General features: G+C 53.1%; 1 protein-coding gene across 3 annotated transcripts in view; it reads left to right on the top strand.

Annotated features, from left to right (window-relative positions):
* PXN (paxillin) overlaps window positions 1-23,470 on the top strand; it is a 44,261-nt gene that overhangs the window by 10,755 nt on the left and 10,036 nt on the right. For all 3 annotated transcript variants that reach the window (XM_082640628.1, XM_082640626.1, XM_082640627.1), the window contains exons 2-5: window positions 21,424-21,650; window positions 21,945-22,060; window positions 22,460-22,596; window positions 22,692-22,893. In XM_082640628.1, the coding sequence (XP_082496754.1) occupies window positions 21,424-21,650; window positions 21,945-22,060; window positions 22,460-22,596; window positions 22,692-22,893 (682 nt within the window). The remainder of the gene's footprint in view (window positions 1-21,423; window positions 21,651-21,944; window positions 22,061-22,459; window positions 22,597-22,691; window positions 22,894-23,470) is intronic.

The following is a 23,470-nucleotide window of genomic DNA, read 5'->3' as shown; positions in this document are numbered from 1 at the left end:
TACCTAGGCTGCCCCCTGTCTGCCTCTGTACCCATTTAGGGACAGCCGATCTGTTGGGTCAGTCCCAGACCCCATTCAGGTTTGAAGTGGCTCAGAGAGTCGTGGCCAGGCTTTTCCTTGCTCTCTGTTTCCAGGAATATTCCTCTTCCTTGGGTGGAAATGGGAGTGTCCCACAGCCTGCACTTGGTTTCCTCCGGATTTACCACTTGCCCCGTGGACTCCCTCTGGACTCTGCTGACCGGCTGGGGTGGGTTCTCATCACTGGTGAGCTGCAGGACAGCTGCATGGGGCGGGGATGAAGGAGCGGCCACGGCGCCTGGCACACTACACTCGTGCCTCGTCGGAGACCTGACCTGGTGCCCTCCTGGGCTCGCTTGGTTACATGCTGCCCATCTTGGAAAGTCCTGTGTCCTCACAAGTGGATGTGTGGTTTCCTCACTGTCCTTAGGAGCGTCAGCCTAGCTGCATCTTTGGGGTGAGGGAGCTGCTGAGATAGCTCGGTGGCCTTGTTTCCTGCCTGTCTGAACCCCTCAGATGGTCTCTTCTGCCCTGTCCTAAACTTTCCAAGAATTCCCGCCTCTTTGTCTTTGGAGAGCCGCACTGGAAGTCTTTTTGCCTGGTCTGCTGAGGCAGCCACGCCAGAAACAAGCTGGGGAAGAAGAGGAGTGTCACCTGGAGGTGGTTGTCATGCTTCCCGTGGTCACTTGTGATCATCTGTTCCCAAACATCCTGTTTGCACCCTGTTTGCAGCAGGAATTCTGACCTGGAGACAGCTATTATCTATCTGCCTGATCTTGGACAGAGGCATGGGGCCAGGGGTGTCACAGCTCATTTGCCCCTGGGGGACCCTGGGCTTGCTGGTTGCTGGCTGTTGATGGCATTGCCGGTAGCAGCTCCTTTCCTCGTCACTGGCTTGGGCTTCATCCCGGCTCCGCCCATTCTCTTCTCCCTGCTTCTACTGCCTGTGAGATTTTTCCTCCAAATCTGTTGCGTGTGACCAGTCAGCACTCTCCCTTCTCTGTGGTTCTGGACTGATTCAGTCTTTCTTAGAGTGGAAGGGGCCTTAGGATGTCACCCACTCCTGTGGTTGGGGTCTCTGCCGATCACCTCTTTAGTCAGAGCTGCTCACTTCGTATCTGTTTATATATTGGGCTTCCACTGAAGACTGCAATTGCAAAAGGGGTTTTGTGGTTTTTCAAAAATTTGAAAATAAAAATGTAAAATCATTTGAAAATCACTTATGAGGTTCAACCCACCTGTTTTACAGAGGGACAAACTGAGACCCTCTGAGGAGAAAGTACTTGCCTGGGGCACTTCATAGCAGAACAAGCCTGTGCTTTTTTCCCTCTTTCTAGCCCTTCTTGGGGAATATCCGGGTTCCTAGTTTTCTTCATTTCTAGAACCACACACTTGCCACAGTGTAGCCTCAAGCCTTGTTTTCTTCTAGAGACCTTTCTCATGCCATTTTGTATCCAGTATTGTTACTTACTTTGTAAAAGTTTTTATGTCAAAGAAGATACATACCTATTGTAAAAACAAAAAAGAAAAAGGTACAGAGTGAAAGTCCTTCCTTCCTTCCCCCACCAGGGGTAACTGTAGTTAACAGTTTGCTGTGTATCTTACCCACCCATCTTCTACACATTTGTAAATACATAAACATGCATGTGATATACATACCCTTCACTTTTTTTAAACTAAGATGAAATTCACATAACATAAAATTAGCCACTCTAAAGTATACAATTCAGTGGCATTTAGGACATTCACAGTTTGCACAACCATCACCTCTGTCTAGTTCAGAACATTTTCATCACCACCAAAGGAGTCCCTGTATCCGTTAAGCAGTCACTTCCCTTTACTCCCTCCCCATAATCCCTGGCAGCTACTAATCTGCTTTCTGTCTTGATGGATTTGCCTATTTTGGACATTTCATATAAATGGAATGATACAATACCTGGCCTTTTGTGATTGGCTTGTTTCACTTAGCATAATGTTCTTGAGGTTCATTCATGTCATAGCGTGTATCGGTACTTCATCCCTTTTTATGGCTGAATAATATTCCATTGTATATATAGACCACATTTTGTTTACCCATTCATTTGTTGATGGACATTTGGGTTATTTCCACCTTTTGGCTATTGTGAGTAGTGCTGCTATGAACATTCTCGTTCAAGTATTTATCTGAATACCTGTTTTCAAATCTTTTATGTTTATATCTCTTCATTGTTTTTTTTTCTCTCGTTTTTTTTTTTAATTTATTAATTTATTTATTTGGCTGCGCCAGGTCTTAGTTGCGGCATGTGGAATATTTGTTGCCACGTGCGGGATCTTCCTTGTAGCATGTGGGATCTTCACAGGGGCATGTGGGTTCTTTAGTTGCGGCACGCCAGTTCTTTAGTTGCGGCATGCCGGTTCCTTAGTTGCAGCACACCAGTTCTTTAGTTGCAGCACTTGGTTCTTTAGTTGCGGCATGTGGGATCTTTAGTTGCGGCATGTGGGTTCTTAGTTGTGGTATGTGGGATATAGTTCCCTGACCAGGGATCGAACCTGGGCCCCCTGGGAGTCTTAACCACTGGACCACCAGGGAAATCCCTTCCTCTCTTTTTTTAATTCAAGTTTATTTACAATATTGTGTTAGTTTCAGGTGTACAGCATAGTGATTCAGTTTTTTGTTCTTTGGGGTTTCTTTTGCAGATTATATTCCAATATAGGTTATTACAAGATTTGGGGTATAATTCCCTGTGCTACACAGTAAATCCTTGTGTTTATCTATTTTATGTATAGTAGTTTTCCTCATTGTTTTTAAAGTTTATTTTACTATATTGTTATAAATGCCTATGAAAAGGACTAATTATATTCATGTTCCTTTTAATATTTAACTTTTTTTAATACTGATTATCAGTGTTATACACATTCATTGTAGAAGAACTTAAAAAGTACAGAGATGCACAAAGAAGGATATAATGAAAACTAAGGGAGATAATCGTCCAGAGATAACCACAATACTGTTTTTATGCATTTCTGTATAATCTCTTCTATGCATATGTATTTACATAATTGGGATACCAGTTACCAGCATTAATATAACCTTTTCCCTGTGCCGGGCACAGATCTAAGTGCCTGGCTTGCGTTACCATATTTTTTTTTCCTCACAACAACCCTTTGAAGTAGGTATTCTTTTTTTTTTTTTTTTTTTTTCCCGGTACGTGGGCCTTTCACCGCTGTGGCCTGTCCCCTTGCGGAGCACAGGCTCCGGATGTGCAGGCTCAGTGGCCATGGCTCACGGGCCCAGCCGCTCCGCGGCACGTGGGATCCTCCCGGACTGGGGCACGAACCCGTGTCCCCTGCATCGGCAGGCGGACTCTCAACCACTGCGCCACCAGGGAAGCCCTGAAGTAGGTATTCTTATAGATGCAGATGCTAAAGCATGAAGAGGGTAAGTGACTTGCCTGAAGTGAATCGCTGGTAAGTGGCTGAGCTGGGATTGGAATCCAGAGACTGCTGTAAGTCACTGTCCCATACAGCCCCCTTTGATTCCTGTAGACTGTTCTGATTCCCACTCAGAGATGCCACTGGGGAGGGAGGAGGCGAGGGAGACAGGCTGGTATGTGTGCATGTGTGTATTTCGTGTGTGTGTGTGTGTGTATCACAGTGTGCTTGGGAGTGTAGTGATTGAGGAAAGTCAAACAGATGCATGGCAGGTGTGAACACTGCCCTCCCACCCATATTTGTCAGGGAGTGAAAACCGCTGGGAAGTATAGTGTCAGTTGGTATGTTTCCCTCCCCTCTGGGCGAGGTCTGTGGGCCCCGCAAAAAGAGAGGAGCCTTTCCTGCTCCTTGGTGTCCCCCAGCCACTTCTGCTTCAGCCCTCTGTGGGTTCCCTGTCCTGCTGCTCTACAACTTTGGGGTTATTTGCTTATATCTTCCTTCAGCTTCCTTTTGAAAGTTTTTTTTTCTCAGTTACTGAGCTTTGTCAATTAGAGAGTTGAACTCTCCAGCTACGATTGTGGATTTGTCTTCTTTCCTTTCATTTCTGTCGATTTTAGCTTTATCTGGTTTGAAGCTCAGTTATTGGATGTGTATGTGTTTAGGACTCTTACATGTTCATGACGAATTGACTTCTTATCGTTATGAAGTGTCTTTCTTTATCTCTAATAATATTCCTGTCTGGAAGTCCACATCGTCTGATTTTCACAGAACCACTCCAGCTTTCTTGATATTAGTGTGAGTGTGGTATATTTTTCTCCATCGTTCTATACCTATCAAACTGGTAGGAACTGTTTATCTGTGTCTTTATATTTAAAGTGTTTTTCATAGACAGCTTATTTTGAATTTTGCATTTTTATCCAGTCTGACAATCTCTACCTTTTAATTGGAGTGTATAGACCTTCTACCATTTAAAGTAATTATCAACACAATTGGGTGTAAGTTTACCATCTTGCCACTTGTTTTCTGTTTCTACCATTTGTTCTTTATTCTTTCTTCTTTTCCTGCCTTCTTTTGGATTCATGGTGTATCTTTTAAGATTCCATTTTATCTCCACTGTTGGCTTACTTGGCTGTACTTCATTGGTTTATTTTTTTTTCACGGTTGCTTTATGGTTTACAGGTTTAACTTAACACAGTCTATCATAAACCACTTCAAATCATAAACCACTTCACATATAATGTAAGAACCTTACAACGGTGTAGATATTTCCATTCTCCCCTCCCGTCTTTTGTGTTATTGTTGTCATAAATCTTACTTCTACTTATATTATAAAACTCACACTATGTTGCTAGGCTTTTACATTTACCCACAAATTTACTATTTCTGGAACTCTTTGTTCCTTTGTAAAAAGGGCTTTTTTTAAGTCTAAAGAAATTAACCAAAATGTTTGCAAAACATTATTTTTTTCCTTTCCTCTCTCTTTCAGTTTCTCATCCAAAAACTTGTCGTCCTCTTTCTTTTCCTGGCGAGTTTCCCCTGCCTCTGGAGCTTCCCTCTGCATCGCTAATCCGTGCGTGCTTTTTGGCTGTCTCATCTGTGGCTCGGTGGTGATAATCAATGATGCTACCAGCTACTCCAACTACAGAGCCCCATGGCTGGTGTTGCTAACACATTCCAGTGGTTCAGGGTTCAGAAAATCCACACATTCCAGCTCCCATCTCCTGCTTCTCTGCCCCACAGGGAGAGGTGTGACAGGATCCGACCTACAGGATGCTGGGGCTGCATTTCTCCCTGTTCCTCCTTGCCTTCCTCCTCCCCCTCCAGTGCCAAGTGAAAGTGCCACCAGCCCCAGGGCCTGGCTGCCCGGGTACCAGATTCCCGCCAGCTGCCTCACTCTTGTGAGCCAGCCCCCTTCCCTGACCTGCCCTCCCCCACCCACAGAGGAAGCCAGACAGGCCACACAGTGAGTTGAAACCTTATGTACCCACCAGGGGCTGCTCTGCTCAGGCCACAAAGTCTTATGCAGTGTTCCTTTGATTTTTTTTTTTTTTTTTTTTTTTCTTTAAAGGGCAGGAGTGGTGCTGGTTGGAGAGGTAACTAGATCACAGTAGAGGGAAATTTCCTGGGATAGAAGAGGAGGGAGGGCTTGGGCCCTGTGCTTATGTGTTGCTCGCCCACATGGTGCTTAGCGTGTATTGAGCGCTCACGGAAGCCCAGAGTGGCGTGGACTGCAGTGGTGAGCAGGTCTCGGCAACAGATGGGCTTGGTGGGGCTGGGCTCTGCTCGATGCAAGGAGGTAAAGATGGATGGAGACAGACTCCCTGCCCTTAATGGGCTGTCACAGGCTGGTGGGACAGAGGCAGTCAGGCAGACAGTTCCTCCCGGTTTGATATGTGCTCTCATAGGGGGTGTGCACGGTGCTTTGGTAACTCAAAGGAAAGGGACCTGGAACCCTGTGCCAGGAATGTGGTCAGGGAGGGCTTCCTGGAGGAAATGGGACCCTAAGCTGACTCTTTGATGTGTGTTTATTTTAACTGAAGTCTTGACATTTAGAAAAGCCCCACACTTTCATCCTTTATATAAATCATAAGGATTTCCATAATAAGATTTGGGAATCTCTTACAGAAGATGCTGTAAAACCTGTACATTGTGGTGTATCTGTCCCTAAATAAGTGTTGTCTTCTCCCTTTCAATGTTGCTATAAACATTGTCACCCATGTAGCATATGTTTGACTTTTTTTTTTTTTTTTTTGGCCACGCCATGCAGCATGAGGGATCTTAGTTCCCCAACCAGGGCTCGACCCCGTACCCCCTGCATCGGGAGCGCGGAGTCCTAACCACTGGAGTGCCAGGAAAGTCCCCAGACTACCTTAATTTATGTGTGTTTCCTCATTGTAAGCAGGCTTGTCTTCCATCTGGATTTTTTTTTTTTTTGGATTTTTTTGTGTATATGTGTTCTACCAATTAACTACTTTTGCCGTTTTAATCCTGTATTATTTCCCCCTTTGTTTTGTGTAAAAGGGGAAAAATAAAAAAGCTGGAATCCCCGCCCCCTCCAAAATGTTTATTTTCCATAATAAGATTTGGAAATCTCTTACAGAAGAGACACCCCCAGCATAGAAACCACGTGTTCCTATTTATTTAGGTAGGTAGAACGAATCCTTTTTATACTCGTGTTGCAGAAGAGGAAACTGAACTGTGATGAGTCTCAAGGGATAAGAAAGGATTTAGCCTGGAAAAGAAGACAGGAGAGTGGACGGCCCAGCATGTGCAAAGACCTGGAGGGAGGAGGCTTTTGTGTGTATGTGCTAATAAGTTCATGGGTTCTGCTGTGGCACCGTGTGTTGTCCCAACAGGATCTTACAAACTCATCAAACTTAACCTGAGCGACAAGGCCACGGACAGTCGCTAGCCTTTGTTTCCCCAGTGGAATGACCTTTTTGGGTGGCCTCGGTATGGCAGTTGAGGTGGGGCCAGCCTCTGGGGCTTCTGTTATCCTCCAGTTAGGTGTTGAGCTCTGTCAGTGCAAATTCTTCCCTGGCTCAGCTGGGGTAGAGCCCTGGGCCAGTTCTGAAGGGCATTTCCACAAGAGTTTGGGGCCTGAGATTGTGTCCTGGGCCCGCTGGCCCCAGTGGTGAGCCTGTATGCTTGTGTGACAGGAAGGACCTGGTTCCTGTGATAACACGCTTGACTTTACCCCTCTTCCGGAGGGGGGCTGTCGGGGGATGGAGGCAGCTTTGTATTTGGATTTCAGGGCTGGACTGGGGCACCACGGGAGTGGGCTGAGGGAGGGGTGAGCGCTCTGAGAATTCCGGAGCTGGCTGCATGCAGTTCACAGCTTCCCCACACCCGGGCCAGAGCACACAGGAGTGGCAGCACTGTATCGTTCCCCAAACCTCTGCTTCCTGGGCCCCGGAGAGATTCAGAGGTGGCTTGGCCAGGGGAAAAGAAAGGCCCTTGGGCTTGGGTAGCCCCGTGGCTCTGCCTGTCCTGGATCGCTGCCCTTGTCACCCTGACGCTCCTGTGCGCCTTCTTCCCCGAGGCCCTGCTTCTCCTCCCACCTGCCCTATCTCATCTGGTGGATGTTCCGTCCTCCCGCAGGAAACAAACGTGGGAGGCATCCTGTACTCCTCTGTCTTCATAGCCACTCAATTACCAGGTCTCCTTGATTTCGCCTAGTTTTATTTAGAGCATTGTGACTCTTGGGCCGCCTCTGGTCAAGCCCCGCCTCCCTCCCGGCTCCCCTGCACACACTGGTGTAAAACGCAAGCCTGGTCCTGCGTTCCCTCCCCCCACGGTTTGCCCTTGTAAGTCCAGACTCCACAGCAGGTCCTGCGCTCCTCTTCCCCCAAGCTGGGACTTGTGCTCTGAGCTCCAGCCCCCTCTGTCTGCCAGGCTGTGTCTCACCTCTGCCTCTGTTCCTTCCTGTGCCTGGAAAAAACCTCTGCTCTCTCCCCCTGGCCCAGATTATGACAGTCTTCCACTAGTTAGCGCTCTGTGGGGACAGAGACTGTTTTGTTTTGTCACTGTTATTCTGGCCGCGCCGTGTGGCATGAGGAATCTTAGTTCCCTGACCAGGGATTGAACCCGTGCCCCTGCAGTGGAAGCACGGAGTCTTAACCACTGGACCACCAGGGGAGTCCCCAGACATTGTATTTTTGCCACCTCTGTGCCCAGCATGGTGTTTGTAGACATTATCGGGGCCACCGCGGTAAAGGTGAGGGGGCACCCAGGGAGAGGGTGGAAGGACAGGAGGAGGCAGGCCCTGGGGAATTCCCCATCCCTGTGATGTTAGAGGCTGTTATCGTACCCAGTCTACAGATGCAGGAACTGAGCTCAAAGAGGTGCAGTGCCAGCAAGTGGCAGAGCTGGGACTTAGAAGCTTTCCAACTACAAAACTCACACTGCATTTCCTTGCAAACTCACTTACTTGCTGAGGCCGGTGGGTGTTGTGAATGGTTGGAGTGGGCCAAAAAGAAAGGGCGTTAGATTTCATGCTACAGCCAGTGGTGGCCCTGCAGGTAAGTAGACCCCTATTGCTAGCTCTTCTGACTGCTCCTGGGAAGCCAGACAATCTGGCTTTCATGTGAAATCTCTCAATTTATTAAGACTAACACAGATTTCTTTTAAAAGCACAAACAGGGACCTCCACTGCAGGGGGCCAGGGGGTATGGGTTCGATCCCTGGTCGGGGAACTAAGGTCCCGCGGCCAATAAAAACCCCACAAACACATCCAGGGAGTTGTGTGGTGGGATGCAGCCTGCAGGCCTAGGGCTGGTGGCGTCTGCCATATTCTCTGTTGCCTCCTTTAACCCCCCTTCCCCGGGTCCTGCTCCCTCTAGAATCCCCTCTGGAAGAAGAATCAGAGTTCATTACTTGAAAGAGCTCTTGGAAGATTATCTGGGCCAACCCTTAGCCATGTGTGGTTCCTATTTCACCAGAAAGGTAGGTAGGCGTGGGCAAGGAAGGAACTGTAAAATCTGCCCTCACCGGGAGTCTGTGCTCCTGGGCCTGAGCAGCTGGGCTCAGCCCCACTGCCCCACCCCCAGTGGCTGCTGGCACTTCCTGCTGTCGGCCACTGCACACTGAACTGCCCTTGGCTCTAAGGGTGGCACCACCCCTGGGATCTTCCCTCAGAGGACCTGGACGCCAGGCCAGAGTGCCATGGCTGCGCTTTGAGCCTGGGTTTTGAAGTTTGTCCCTCTCACGTGGAAACAGGAGTCTTTGTTCACAGCCAGTGAGACTTGACTCCTCTCGTCCCAGCTCCTACCTCAATTACGTGTGGGGTAGGACAGTGGAATTGGGGGATCAGGCACCCCCCTGCCCCCGACTCCCTGCAAGGGACGGTGCCCATGGAGGGAGACCTCACAGTTCGGGGTACGACAGGGAGTGGGTGGATGGGGACAGAGACTTGCACTTTTTTTTTTAAGTTTTATTTTTTTATTGAAGTATAGTTGATTTATAATGTTTCAGGTGTATAGCAAAGTGCTTCAGTTATATATCTTCTTTTTCAGATTCTTTTCCATTATAGGTTATTATAAAATATTGAATATAGTTCCCTGTGCTGTATAGTATGTCCTTGTGTATGTCTTTTATATATAGTAGTGTGGATCTGTTAATCCCAAATTCCAAATTTATCCTCCCCTGCTTTCTCCTCTGGTAACCATAAGGAGACTTGCACAACCAATCAATCAATCAATCAATAAATGAATGAATGAATGAGTGAATGAATGGCTGTGTTGGGTCTTCGTTGCTGCACGTGGGCTTTCTCTAGTTGTGGTGAGGGGGGGGCTTGCGGGGGTACCACTCTTGCCATCTGTCCTGGCTCTGCTGGGTTGGATTCCCAAGAGCCCCAGATGTATCCTCCAATAAAACCCAAAGCAGGGCTGAGATGGATACTTCCCCCACCACCCCAGGCAATCTCCTGATGTAACCAGCTGGGCATGGTGGAGGGAGGCCAGCCATGCCAAGCCAAGCTGAGCCCTGGGACTTTTTCTGCCATGTGAGCCCCGGGGCACAGACCACCCTGTTCGGTTCTTCCGTGAGGCTTGGCATCTGCTTGGCTCTCTGCTTCAGTTCTGGGGCTGGTAGGCTTCTAGGTGGCGGACTACAGGGGCTTATTTTGGTTCTCTTCCCGCCCCGTCCTCCTCCTCTGTACCTTGATGTCCCTACCTGTGAGCCCTGCCAGCGAGACTGACGGTCCTTGGATGCTTTTACTTTCAGGCAGGTCTTTCCCTCCTTTTTTTGTCTTGTGGTTTCCCAGTGTGACTCTTGCTAGCCAAAGTCGTGAGGACTGTGGCCTCCATCTGTTCCCTCCCTGTCCAGGAAGAGGCCGAATTCCCAGTGCAGAGAGTCAGCTAGGATATGGGCTTCCAGAGAAATTTGTCTTGGCCTCCTCAGGAAATGGCTGGAAGCACCTCTCCTTTGTAGATCAGCGACACCATCCAATCAGGGCCTGTGTGGGGAGCTTGGGAAGGACTGGGCCAAGACTTCGGGCTCCTCCCTTACTCAGGAGGTACCAACAGTCAGTCAGGCAGCCCGAGAATTTTGTCTTGCCCCAAACCAAGCAGATGGCTTCCAAACTTGTGAAAGTGGGAAGACCAGGGCTGGATGGCATAGATACTTCTAGGGAAGTGGAAGTGTAATTGAGGGTCAACTGGGGGCCACTGGCCCTGGCTCTTTCTTGCCCCCTCTGCCCCGCTCTTGACTATCTCAGATAGTGGTTCCAACTGTGTTCTGCAGTGTCATACCCTCCAGATGATACTCGTGACAGATAAGGATCATGAGCTGCCCATCCTTCTGGAGGGTGCTGCCTGGGGTTCTGCGCACCTTCCAGCTCTTTCTCTCCCTCAGGAAAGCATATTGGAACACATGTGGCTGGGCTGACAGGCATGAACACACTTAAGCTTATTTTCAAACAGCGAAAGCAAATAAATAGCAAATGTCCATACTTTATGATCCTTAGCTAAGGACAGGTGGCGGCACACCTCAGGCTGATTGATCGTACATCATGCGAGAGATTCTTTGTCCCTCCCTCTGTTGGCTGTTTGGTGCCTTCAGTGGAGCCTTGACTGCCAGTCTGTCTCCTGATGATTCCCTTGCCACCTCTGCCTGATTCTGGTGGGGGCTGGGGAGCCACTGTGCCCCAGAACAATGGCCCAGGCTCCTCAATCTGTGCAGATAAGAAGAGGGCGGAGGTCAGCGCCTGGGGCAGCCCCATCTTGCATCATGCTGTTTGGATGGGCAACAAGGTGGAAAACAGTCTTGCAAGTAGACCTACCAGGCAACGAGTTAGCCTAGAACATGGAGCTCCCCGTGCCACCACTAGGGGCTCATCTGTGGCACAGGGCCCTGCCTGAGGGGCAAAGACAAGAAGGGAGACCCAGAGCAAGGGCCCCAGCAGAGGCCGGGGTAGAGGGGCACCCCAGTGGCCAGCCTTCTTGGATTGCTCCAGGGGCTCTGGAGACTGGCGCTTTGGAAATGGAGAGTGCGGAGAGTGGTGACAGGCAGAATGAGGGACAGCTGCTGACAGCGATGTTCCTCTCCCAGTGGGCTGTCATGGAAAGAACATGGGTGAGCTCTGCAGTCAGGCAGAGCTGTCCTCGTGGGGGTGGGGGACTCTGCCAGGCTGCAGAGCGTACTCATCAGACATCTCTGAGCCTCTTTGTCCTGATCTATAAAATGGGGTTGTGAGGCCTGCACGTTTCTCCCCGTGCCCCCCTGTCTGAGCTGCTTTCTGGTCACGCGGCCCTGTCTTTAGGTTCCTTTGTGGCACTCTGCAAAGGCTGCTCTGCCCTGGGCTTGCTCTGGGAGGTCAGAGACTAAGAGCTCCTCTGTTGCCGAGATTCCAGGTTCAATGCCACAGAGCTCTCAGCAGTGGCTTCCCAGCAGGTAGCAGAGCTGGCATGGGGCTGGGGGGTGTTGGAGCCCTGTAACTTCTCGCTCTCGCCTCTGTCCTTGCTAGGGAGTGAGTTGGAGGCTTCTGGGCTCAGCTGATGTTCTCTGAGGAGGACTTGGAATGAACCCAGGGAACAGAGGGATGAGGTCAGTGGTTTGCTCAGCAAGGAGGCCCGACTTAGTGACAGACCTGTCACAGCTCCCAAGATTCCTGGCCGCAGTCCCTGGCTCCGCCTCCTCCCCCTCCCATCCTTAGGGAGATGAAAGTCGGCAATGATGCAATGATGCCATGATGCGATGATGCGGGTTTCTTTACCCCAGTGTCTCCTTGTGGCACAGCGGGAGGCCCGGGAGGCTCTCCCCAGCCGTGGTGGTTTTCGCACACTTTTTCATTGATTACTCACCCTGTGCTCTATGAGCTATCTGAGTAACTAAAGCCCAGAATTGCCACCCAGGCTGGTGAGTGGTGTGGATTTGAACCTGTCCCCCTCTCTACTTGAAGGCCCGTTCTTTCCACTCGGCCACGCTGCCATGCAGGCTGGGATGCCAGGAGGGGTATAGAGAGAGATATGTCATTGTCCCAGCTCCCAGCGCCACATGAGAAGACAGATCTATGGTATGGACAGGATGGCTTTGTGGGACTGCTTAAATGTCACCTAAGCCCCCATGTGCATGTACAAAAGGTCTCTCTGAATCCTCAGTTCTTATCTTACAATTCCTTTGCATTTTGCACCTGACTCCATAAAGTAGCCTTTTAATTTAAGGCAGTGATTTCAATTTCTTGCTTCTGAGTCAGGGGTTTTTTTTGTTTTTTTTTTTGCTTCTGAGTCAGTTTGATCCTCAGAAGGTGTTCTGGGTTTACCTGTGCCCCTGGCCTCCACGCTCCCCCTGGGGGTGTGGATATCCCTGTAGATGATGGGGGTGGGAGGCATGTTCAGTGCTGTGAATAAAGGCACTTTGCTGGGGAAAGGGCAGAGGGGGCCCAGTTTGGCCAGCGAGGCAGGTTGCAGTGAGCCAGCAGAGAAGGTAAAGGCCAGTCGGGGCTGTATTCTGAGAGGCTCAAGACCAGAATGCCAACCCCAGGGGTTCCGATCTCATTCTGTAGGCAGAGAGGGTCATGGTGGCTGAGTATTCTGACTCTCTTTGGCTTGGCAAACGCCCAGTCACTGTCCAAGAGGCTCATGAGGGTATTCGCGCTGTGGATCTAGCAAGGGGGGAGGAGGTTCCTGCCCTCAGAGGGCAAGCGGTCTAGTGGATGCGCACAGAAGGGGCGAGGTTTCAAGTTCACACTGCTGGCGTCTGCTGCAAGGGTTAGAATGGGGGAGCGCAGGGCAGGCGCTGCCGGTGAGTTTGAGAAGGGGCCGAGCGTGGATTCGGATGCCCATCTAAGTTGTTGGCTTCCTGTGACAGAAAGGGAGGCAAGTAAAGGGGAGAGGCCCCATGAAGGAAGAACTGATGGTACTTGGTGACAGTGACATGTGGGGAGCTGGAAGAGGGCCGCAGGACATCACAGGTGCTATAGGAGAACCGGGGAAGGCCAGCAAGAGAGAGTGCGGTCAGGAAATGGCCTAGCTGCTGGAGATGGGGAAGAACGGACCTGTCCTGTGGCCACCGTGAGCCGTGTTCATTAGTCAGAGCTTGACTAGTCAGGAGGGGCTAAGTAGTGCTATGAAATCCACAAACATCGGGAAAAGACTACAGCTCATTCCTGGAACAGGCCAACTTTTGAACTTTCTGTTTGGGTCTCTGTAGGGCGGATGACTCACTTCTAAGCCCCTCCTAACCTCTGTTGATGATTAGCAGGGGTGAGAGGCCCCCGGAGCCGCCCTGCTCTGCAACAGACTGACTTGCCACAAAGAGCCCAGATTGCAGGAATGGATTGGGTGGATTTGGAATAGCTGAGAAAAATTCCAGCCCCTGAGCCACATGGGTTAGATGCTGTCTATCTTGTTGTATGTAAATCCACGTTTTACCCTTTGAAGGAACTGCGGGGTGGGCCTGGAGTTGAACCCTAGACACGACCTTAAAAAAGTCCAGAGTCTCTGGGTGACCCGAGGAGGTGATGAAATCTGTCCAATGAAATGCGTCCACGGGGTTCTGGGCCCTCTGGGGGAGGGTGGGGCCCGCTGATCCCGGACCCAGAGATGAGTTATTTACGACAGAAATGAGACTCCGCTGTCCACTCAGCCTGGACCTGCTGCTGTGCCCAGCTTGGGGGGGTGGAGGTGTGCAAAGTATACCTGGGCAGCTTCTCCCACCTGTTGCTGCTTAACCTGCTGGAGCCCCATCAGATGGGGAAGCCGCCGTGGCCCAGGGCCTGGTCACTGGGGGCTCCTGTGTGGGTGCCCAGTGCAGATGGGGCCTGGCACAGTTGGGCTTCTGCCTGGAGCTGGGGGTGACCTCTGGCGTTGCCTTTCTGCCTTTATTCTCTCGTGTCTCTGGTTACCTGTGCTCTGTGACCTTGGGCGCCAGCCAGGCACCCAGTAAAGAGAGCCAGCCTGCCTACACGCTCATGTTGTGTCAGCCCCTGCAAGGAAGGGCGGACAGGAAACCGCCCTCCTAAGGCATGTGGGAAGCCCAGGCAAGAAACGCCTTCTCCAAAGGGCCGCCTCCCACCTCTCCGAGCAGCAGCTTGGAAGACTCCTGGCCGTCGTCTCCCCTGGTTTCCTGTGTGTCACCCCCAGCCCACACTTCCTTCAGGGCTGAGAGTAAAATGGCAGTTCCTGTTGAGTGAGGCATGAGTCAGCGAAGGAGAATGGTGGCTGAGTCTTCATAACCTCCAGGCACGGCTATTAAATATTTAAATGACACTACAGTATTGATTGTTTCTCCTCCATCCCCTTAGGGAGAGCAGTTCACTGTCTGGGATTCAGATAATAGCAATATCTTGGATTTAGACAAACTCTGAAGAGCTCCAGAAAGGTTCTGTGTAAATTTCACTGGAAATTATGTTATCTCCTCCTCAGAGCTTGCTATCAGGCGTGGGAACAAATTGGGTTCTGCCCGTTTTACCGCTAGAGAAGATGCCCGACCCGATGACGGGCACCCAGCAGGCTGGGCCTGGAATCACAGCATCCTGGCACTGGCTACTTTCTCTGTTCATAGCTCCTTCCCCATCTTCCTCGTCCTCACAGCCCCGCTGTCATTCAGCCATTCATTCTACCTGCAGGGGATATGGCATCAAGCAAGACAGACAGGGCCCCTTAATTCTTGGAGAGGAGGCAGTCAGTTGACAAGAACCCAAATCGGCAGGGGAGGCCCCTTCAGGAGATTGAGTTCCTAGTCGGTGTCCAGGCCCTGGGTCCCCGGGCTGGGTAGTGCAGAGCAGATCTGGCCTAAATTGTAGATGGGCCCTTACCGGTCACAGATCTGTCTTTCCTCCCAGGACAGTTATCAGGATAAATATACCCAGCTCCCCATTCCTGGGGAGTTACTCACCACGTAAAAGTGCCCTGCTGCCCTGGATTAGATTACCTCTGCTCTAACTGCTCATGTGCTCAGGGCTGGGGGAGGGGGAGACCCGCCTTCTCGTCCTGCTCTCCTTCCTAATCTGGAAGAGTCTCAGCAAAGGGGCTGAGATGAGACCATCCCCGTAGAGGGGAGCCGGTCCTGCTGTTTACACAGCTCCTTCCTTAGGAAGGGCCGAGCCCCGCTCACTGCTTAGGTACTGAGCTTGGGCAGCTGTAAGGAGGCTGGGCAGCTTCTGCTCTGACACTTGAGGCCACCAAGCCTGCACAGGTGGTCAGCAGGGGAGCCGAAACCTCTCTTGCCCACAGTTCTGAACCCAGCAAGGTAGGCAGGCTGAAAGGCTGGGTTTCTCCAGGTCCGGTGGGGAAGGGACTCACCAAGCTGCTGCTGTCTCTGTGAGAGTCTGGGTCTCACCGTAAATGGAGGGAATGGACAGTTGGCCCTGGCCTGGGAAGGCCTTGTGCAATGGCAGTCCCTTATGGCTGTGCTGGAGCTCTCAGGGTAGTGTTTGCTACACCTTCCTTCTGCTTCTCAGCTCCCAAGGAAACACCTGCCTGGGCCGCGAAAGCTGAGTTACACTGGCCTGCAGAAAGAAGGTGGGTGAGCTGAGCCTTGTTCTTATTGTGGGCCTCTTCTAGGCTAGGTATCAAGAATATAAGGCATGTCAAGCTGGGGTCTTCCTGGTGGCCAAAGGACCCCACCTCTTTTAGATCGGCCTAGCGCTGGTGTGTCAGAGGAGCCTGTGAACTCTGGGATGCGATGATGCCCCACATGTACCTGCCCCATCATGAAGATCTGGGCAGGCTTCTCCATGGTGACTTTGTTTTCCCCAGAATGGTGCCCCTAACTGATGATCTAGGATTGCAACATCCTTTGCCTCCAGGATGTTGAAACGCATTTCTCCTTCCCCTCCAGGGCTAACCATCTCTCTGGGAGGGAACTCCATCTACTGAGCGTGTGCTCTATTCCAGGGACTGTGCTAAAGCAGGCACTTTATATCCACTCTCTCATGTAATCCTTACTCCTGTGAGTAAGGTGGTGGAATTCCCATTGGACGGACAAGAAAACCGAGGTACAAGAGCAGTTAGGCAGCCTGGACGAGCAACTTGGCCACAGAGCAGAGTTTGTGTGCCTCAGAATTCCCTTGTGTGAGTTCTAACATCTCGTGTCCCAGGAGCCTGGGAGGAAGAATGAAATCACTCTGGTAACCGCGCCCCCCCCCCGCCCCCCAACATTTGAGGGATCCTGGATGGCCCTTTATCTCACTCTCTTTGGCATCCATCCCGCTCTAGGCCTCTGATCTTGATAGTCTTTATCACATACTAAGAAGTTGCTGGGCTTGGGTAGGAGGAAGCCAGTCTTGTGAAAGAGGCTTGACTTGTCTTTATACTCCAGTTGGGGGTGGAGGTGGAGGTGGTTAGTTGAGTCTCTTTAACTTATTATTGGGCGCCATGTGTCTGTGGGTCAGCCCAGGCCCCCAAGCCTCAGTCTGGCGGAGATCCCCTATGTTGGGGATGTGAGGGGGCCTGGGGCTCCCTCTGTCCTGGGCACCTGAGCTGGTCTGGGAATATGAGGGGCACAGCTGCAGCATTTGCCCTGGAATGCAGCCCGACCGGCCCCCGAGTCTCCTCCCTCCCAGCGCAGAGAGCCTGGACACCTGAGTCTTAACCCCCTCAGGGCTGCAGAGCCAGCGGCTAACCCCCACCCCCACCCCCCCACCCTCTCTGTCCTCAGGATTGTGCTCGGCTGGTGGTTGCTGGGGCCCAGGGAAGGGCCTTTCACCTCGTCCCGGCCCCGTGTGCTGTGCCCACCCACCTGCTTGCCCCTGGGCAGCCTCTCAGTGGAAGCCACAACCCCTCTGAGTGGCTGCTTAGGTGCAGCCGCTGGGCACTGGAAGCTAGGGCATGTGTCTGTCTCTTGTGTCACTCTTGAGTCACGCCTTCAAATGATGTGTGCTGCAGGCACGGCCCAGAGGCTTGCCCCCCCTGGCGCCGTTGTGCTCCTCCTCACAGCCTGCTCCGTCCCTCCAGCTCAGTCAGGCATTCCCTGGCACTGAAACTTTCCCGGTGCACCCATGGCCGGCTGGGGGCTCCCGGGTCTTCCCCGGCTCTAAAATTCCGTGATTGCGCGAGGTTCCCTTCGATTACTCCCCGCGGCGGAGAGCCGATGAGCCAATAGCTCCCTCTGGCGGGCAGCGGAGGACAGTCCGCACCCCTTCGCTGCCAGGGCGCGACAAGCTGGTTGCCTCTGGTGGACTGGAAACTCTGCATTAACTCCCCCATCCCCAGTTTCGAAAGGAGAACTCTCCCTCTCCACACATACACTAGATAGACTCCCAGAGACCTGGGCTTTCCCTCTTCTTGGATGGAAGTGACAGAGCCTGCATCCGCTGGTCTGGAGAGGCAAGACGCCTGCAGAATCTAGGGTGATTTCCTCCAGCAAGGGGCTGGGAAGCCCCAGAGAGACCTCTTTCCCCAGGGTGACTAGGGTGGTCCTAGTCGCTCTGACTTGTTCCGGTGGTCTCAGGCCTGGACCCAGAAACTTAGTGGAGCGATGCTGAGGAAGTCTGAGGCCTTCCTTAGGCTGAATGAGTGAGCCCTGGCTGCTTACTGCTTCTGTGTGTATGGAAGCCATCCTCCAAACATGTGGGAGAGAGGGTGTGTTCCAGCGGCACCATTTCCTCTGACACCTTCTTCGGGGTATGTGTAGAAGGAATCCTGAGCCTGCCCCTAGGGTATTCAGAGCTGGCACCAGGCAGTAACTGTAGCTGAAAACTGGGGACCTTCCCCCCGCCCCCACCCGCCCTGTGGACTGCAGGTGAACTCCATCTGCCACCTCTGTTTACTCAGGCCGGGGAGGAGCTTGCTGAGCTGGCAAGGAGACTTTGGCCCATCACCATTTTGCAGCCTGTGGGGAGATAGCAGGTCTTGGCACCCATAGGAATCCAAAGTAGAGGCTAGCGAGTACTCCTCTGTGCCTCCTGTATTCCTGGCTCTCCCCTGAGGTGCTTGTGAGGAGTTTGGTGGGACAGTGGCACCAAGTTCTGTCTATCACAGAGCAAAGACCATGGATGGAGAGAGAGGAGGAAGCTACACCGCAGAACCAGTGGCTGTGCATGTCCTAACTCTCACTCAGACACAAGTTTGGACAGTGGTGTGCCTCCGCTCTCTGACATCCACAGATGTGTCACTCTGTTTTTGGGGTGTTTTAAAAAAGATTTATTATTTATTCATTTTTGGCTGTGTCGGATCTTAGTTGAGGCATGCGGGATATTTCGTTGCGGCGCGCGGGCTTCTCTCTAGTTGCGACATGCGGGTTTTTTCTCTCTAGGTGTGGCGCGCAGACTCGAGAGCGCGTGGGCTCTGTAGTTTGCGGCACGCAGGCTCTCTAGTTGAGGCTCACGAACTGAGTAGTTGTGGCACGCAGGCTTAATTGCCGCGCGGCATGTGGGATCTTAGTTCCCTGTCCAGGGATCGAACCCACGTCCCCTGCATTGTAAGGTGGATTCTCTACCACTGGACCACCAGGGAAGTCCCCGAATGTTTCCCTTTGAATGTTACTTTATTACTTTGCTTTTGCATTTCTCTTCAAGGTTGCCCTTTTCTTGTCTTGCCCAGATCCTACCCATAGAGGACTTAGGAGAAGTCAGCACTTTGCAGCCCAACCTGACCTCCTTGGAGGAAAATCTTTTTCTGAATTTCACAAAGCACACGAGATGTGGTGTTTGCAGCTTCCCGTGTACTATAGCACCTGCTATCCCGTATAAACCTCACGCCAGTGCTGTGAGGTGGGGAGCTAAGTGATTTGCTCTGTGGCTGTGGGTAGTGTCGATAGAGGAGCTGGGACTGAACTCAGGCCTGGCTCGACTCCACAGATCTTTTGTCTCCACCCCCCAGGACTGGTCCTTTTGACCAACAGATGTATCTGTGTTGAGAAGAGCCTGTTTAAATCATAAACCAGAATCCATCCATGAACCATAAGCCAGGCTTGGAGCCAGGTCATGAGTGAGGTGGGAGAAGGTGTCTGGTACAGAGGCTGGTGGTGTCCCTGGCTCAGAAGGTCTGACGAGGAAGCTTAACCATCTGTCTTCTATTGAGTGGAGCCCGAGAGACCCGAGTCCCGGTCCCAGCGGTGTCACTTCAGCCGCTCAGGCAGCGTGGAGATGTGCCTCTGCCTCTCTGAACCTCAGTTTTGCCATCTGTGCTAGCGGTATCGTGAGAAGGAGGAGAGGTGACACAGCTGAAACTCCTGGCACGTGGTGGGCATTCAAGCACGGCAGCTGCCCTTGTTACCCCTACTGGACTTGCACTTGTTGGGGGCTGGCTCTGCCCATGATGGAGAAGGAGGGACCCCAACCCTCCTGCTGGCTTGGGCCCAGAGGAAGCCAGGACGCCTTGTGAAGCCAAGGCAGCAGGTGTGGCCGTGGAGAGGCCACTGGGATTGGCCCTGGACACTGGTTCCTTTTCCACTGTTACCTAGACACACAGACTCCCTCTAGTTCCGGTTGCTAGAGATAGGAAGTCAGACTTCTTCCAAAGGACCTGGAGGAGTCAGGGGCTGCAGGAACTGACCTTCCTTGGAAGTCAGAGACATCCCGGGCCTTGGAACAAGCTTCTGATCAGCTGGGTAGGAGCCTGGGGTAGGTGCTGCCAGCCTTGGGGGTAGGACATCAGGGCACGTAGCTGGGAGGTGTGGGCCCACAGACCCAGGCCCTGGGTGAGGCCCTTGCTTCTTTCTTACTTCCTTTGAGCAGGGGTGGGGTTGGGGACAGGGCTACCAGGAAGGATCAGACTGGCAGCCCTCAGAGCTTGGGCCCCGTCATTCAGGAAGTTGTACTGTTTAAATCTGACGCCATCTTGTGATCACAGCAGCCTCTTGCAGGGCAGATTTTTGGGGTTTGGGGCTCTGAGGAGTCAGTCCTGTCACTTACTGGCTTTGTTGTTTGGGGCCAGTCCCACCACCTCTTGAGGCCAGTTTCCCCGTCTGTAAAGGGAGGGTGAGAATTCCAACTTCATGGGGTATTAGGAGGATTAACTGAGACCATGTATGCATCGTGCCCAACACGGTGCCTGTTACTAGTAAACGGCCATGATCCAGCCATTGCTTTCTGGTGATTATTATCACAAGGGCCAGGGAACGAGTTCCCCCACTGCAGCAGGCCAGCAAGGGGGGGGAGAGTGAACTAGTCCGTGGCACAGCAGGAACGAGGGCATGGCATGTAGGGCCAGGCTGTGGGGCTGTTGAGGGGCCCGGGAGGGCAGGATCAGCAGCTCCTGCCCCCACCCCTCCAGCTGTACCCTTCTTGTCTGGGGACTGGGGAGATGCAGGGCCCCCTGTGGGCTGCCTAGTGCCAGGGTAATGGAAGCTTGCACTTGAGGGCTGATTCGGCTCCCTTGCTGCTGTTAAAAGCAGAATAGTGGGGCCCTGGAGCCTCTGGGGCCAGGCTGCTTGCCAGGCTTCCTCAGAAACAGCCTACAGAGCAGTCCTGCCCCTCTCTGCTGACGGTGGGGGGTGGGGGGGAACGCTGCACCAGCCTTGTCCCTCACCGGCAACCCTGAGACTCGGGAGGAGCTTGGAGCCTGAGGTTCGGCTTCTACCTGGTCAGGAGGGCAGGTACCGCCCTAGGGGCCCCTCCAGGCTGGGGGCTGAGCGGGCTTAAGCTCTTGGAAATTAAGTGGGACCTGGCAGTGCCCAGGCCCCTCCCTGTGACGTGGGGCCCCTCCCGCCCGTTCTCTCTGCCTTGCCCTGCGGAGTCAGAGTGCGGGTTCCAGGCAGGCACTTCTGACTCCCAGCCGGCCAGCCAACCAGCCAGCCAGCCAGCCAGCTGCACAGCCCTGTCGGAAGGGAACGCAGGTGCCCGGCTCCCAGAGGTAGGAGAGCCCTCAGGGCGGCCCCAGGAACCTTCAGAGCACCTTCTTCTTGGCTGGGGAGAAGAGCCTTGGGAGCTGTTCTTAGCCAGGCTGGTCTGGGCCGGTACCTTCCTGACCTGAGGCTGGTCATTTCTCCCATGGGCGGAGCAGGTGCTCAGAAGTCATTAACTCTTGGGTGTAGGCAGGGAGAGTGCTGCCACTGGAGCCTTAGTCCCCAGGATCCATTTTCTTACCCGCTCCCCGCGCCTTCTCTCTGCAGACGCCCTGCTGGCAGACTTGGAGTCCACGACCTCCCACATCTCCAAACGGCCTGTGTTCTTGTCTGAGGAGACCCCCTACTCGTACCCAACAGGAAACCACACATACCAGGAGATTGCCGTGCCACCCCCTGTCCCTCCACCCCCGTCCAGCGAGGCCCTCAATGGCACGGTCCTTGACCCCTTAGACCAGTGGCAGCCCAGCACCTCCCGATTCATCCACCAGCAGGTAAGGTGGGGACAGGGGCTCGGAAGTCAGCTTCAGGGCACAAGGAGCTTGTCTGGCAGTGGCTCGGAGAGCCAGCGATCAGGGAAGTGGGGAGAAGAGGCGGGAAGCGTCTGGCTCTCCCCACCCGCCGCCGCCGCCACGTGAGGGGGCAGTGACCAAGTGTTAATCACCTGTCTCCTGGTCAGAGTGTGGAAACTCCCTGGTGAGACTGGCTGTGAGCAGGAACCTTCCGGGGGTGACTCGGGCTGTTCCTTTTCCTCCCCGGGGAGGCTCTGAGCACTGTCCTTCCTGCAGCTTCCATCCCCGTCCCCTGTGTACGGCTCCAGTGCTAAAACTTCCAGTGCCTCCAACCCCCAGGACGGCGTTGGCCCTCCGTGTCCCCGAACCGGCGAGGAAGAGCACGTGTACAGGTACTGCCCAGCTCCTCCCCCTGCTTGGGAATCCTGTGCATCGGTGGGCAGAGGCCACTGAGGCCAGGGACAGGCACGGCACAGCGCTGGGGGGGAGGGGGATTCTGCCTCAAGGGTCACTGGGTTAGACGGCAGAAGGCCTCTCAACTGGCCCGGTGGCCTTACCTGCCATCACCGTGCAGCAGCTGGGCTGGCTCTCACATCGCCCTGCGTTGAGGAAGGTTCAAGAACTGAAGCAAGACTTCCTTTCTCCCCTCTTCTTGCCACATCACTTCCCCGCTCTCCGTCCTCTGGCCGGTGGAGACGCTGTATCCCCTCTGCCTTATTCTTCTTGAGGATTTGGGGGCCGCCAGAGCTGGGGAGCGTCTCTCACCGAGGTCTTCCCTTTGCCTCTCAAAGCTTCCCCAACAAGCAGAAGTCGGCCGAGCCTTCACCCACCGTCATGAGCTCCTCCTTGGGCAGCAACCTTTCTGAACTCGACCGCCTGCTGCTGGAGCTGAACGCCGTGCAGCATAACCCCCCAGGCTTCCCTGCAGGTAGGACTAGGTCAGGCCCACCAGGCCCACCTGCTGGCCTCTGGATCCCTGCAGGGCTCAGGGCTGAGCAGCTTTTCTCTTTTCCTTCTCCCAAGATGAGGCAAACTCAAGCCCCCCACTGCCTGGGGCTCTGAGCCCCCACTACGGCATCCCGGAGAATAACAGCCCGCTGGGGGGCAAAGCTGGGCCACTGACCAAAGAGAAGCCCAAGCGGAACGGAGGCCGGGGCCTGGAGGACGTGCGGCCCAGCGTGGAGAGTCTCTTGGATGAGCTGGAGAGCTCTGTGCCCAGCCCCGTGTGAGTCTCCACTGGGCCCTCCCAGGCAGGGGAAGGTCTCGCCCAGCCCGTCCCCTGCTCCAGGGTCTGCCGTCTCATCCCCAGTGTCACCCGTTCCCTCTGAAGTGCCTGTTGTTTGCCAGGCCCTGCACCAGGCCTTGGGGGATGGTGACGAGTCATGCAGACACCATGCCTGCCTTCAACGAGCCACTATCCATCAGGAAGGACAGACACTGTGCACGCTGAGGGCACCCGTAGCCCAGCAGTTGTCAGCACAGGCTTTGGAGCCACACAATAGGGTTCACATCTTGGCTGTGCACTTACTAAGTGTTGTCTCTCAAGCCTTTGTTTTCCCTTCTGTAGAATGGGATAAGGGGAAATGGGATAAGGGGGATAAGACCACCTACCTCAGTAGGGGTGAGACCCAATAACACACGTAAAGCACGTGCACACAGGACCCGTGGTAAGTGTCTACCGAGTTTTAGCTCTCCTTGGCGTTACTGTGTTGTTGGAACAGCTTCACATGTACGTGCAGTGTTGTGGAGGATACACAGGATGCTGGGGCTTGTTGACCGGGCAGGCTTGGACTTGGTCTTCT

This window comes from Mesoplodon mirus (genome assembly GCF_964341445.2).
Source record: "Mesoplodon mirus genome assembly, chromosome: 13".
NCBI classification, from domain to species: domain Eukaryota; kingdom Metazoa; phylum Chordata; class Mammalia; order Artiodactyla; family Ziphiidae; genus Mesoplodon; species Mesoplodon mirus.
The sequence above is the reverse complement of the archived record's forward strand: the minus strand, read 5'-3'. Positions and strand labels throughout refer to the sequence as shown.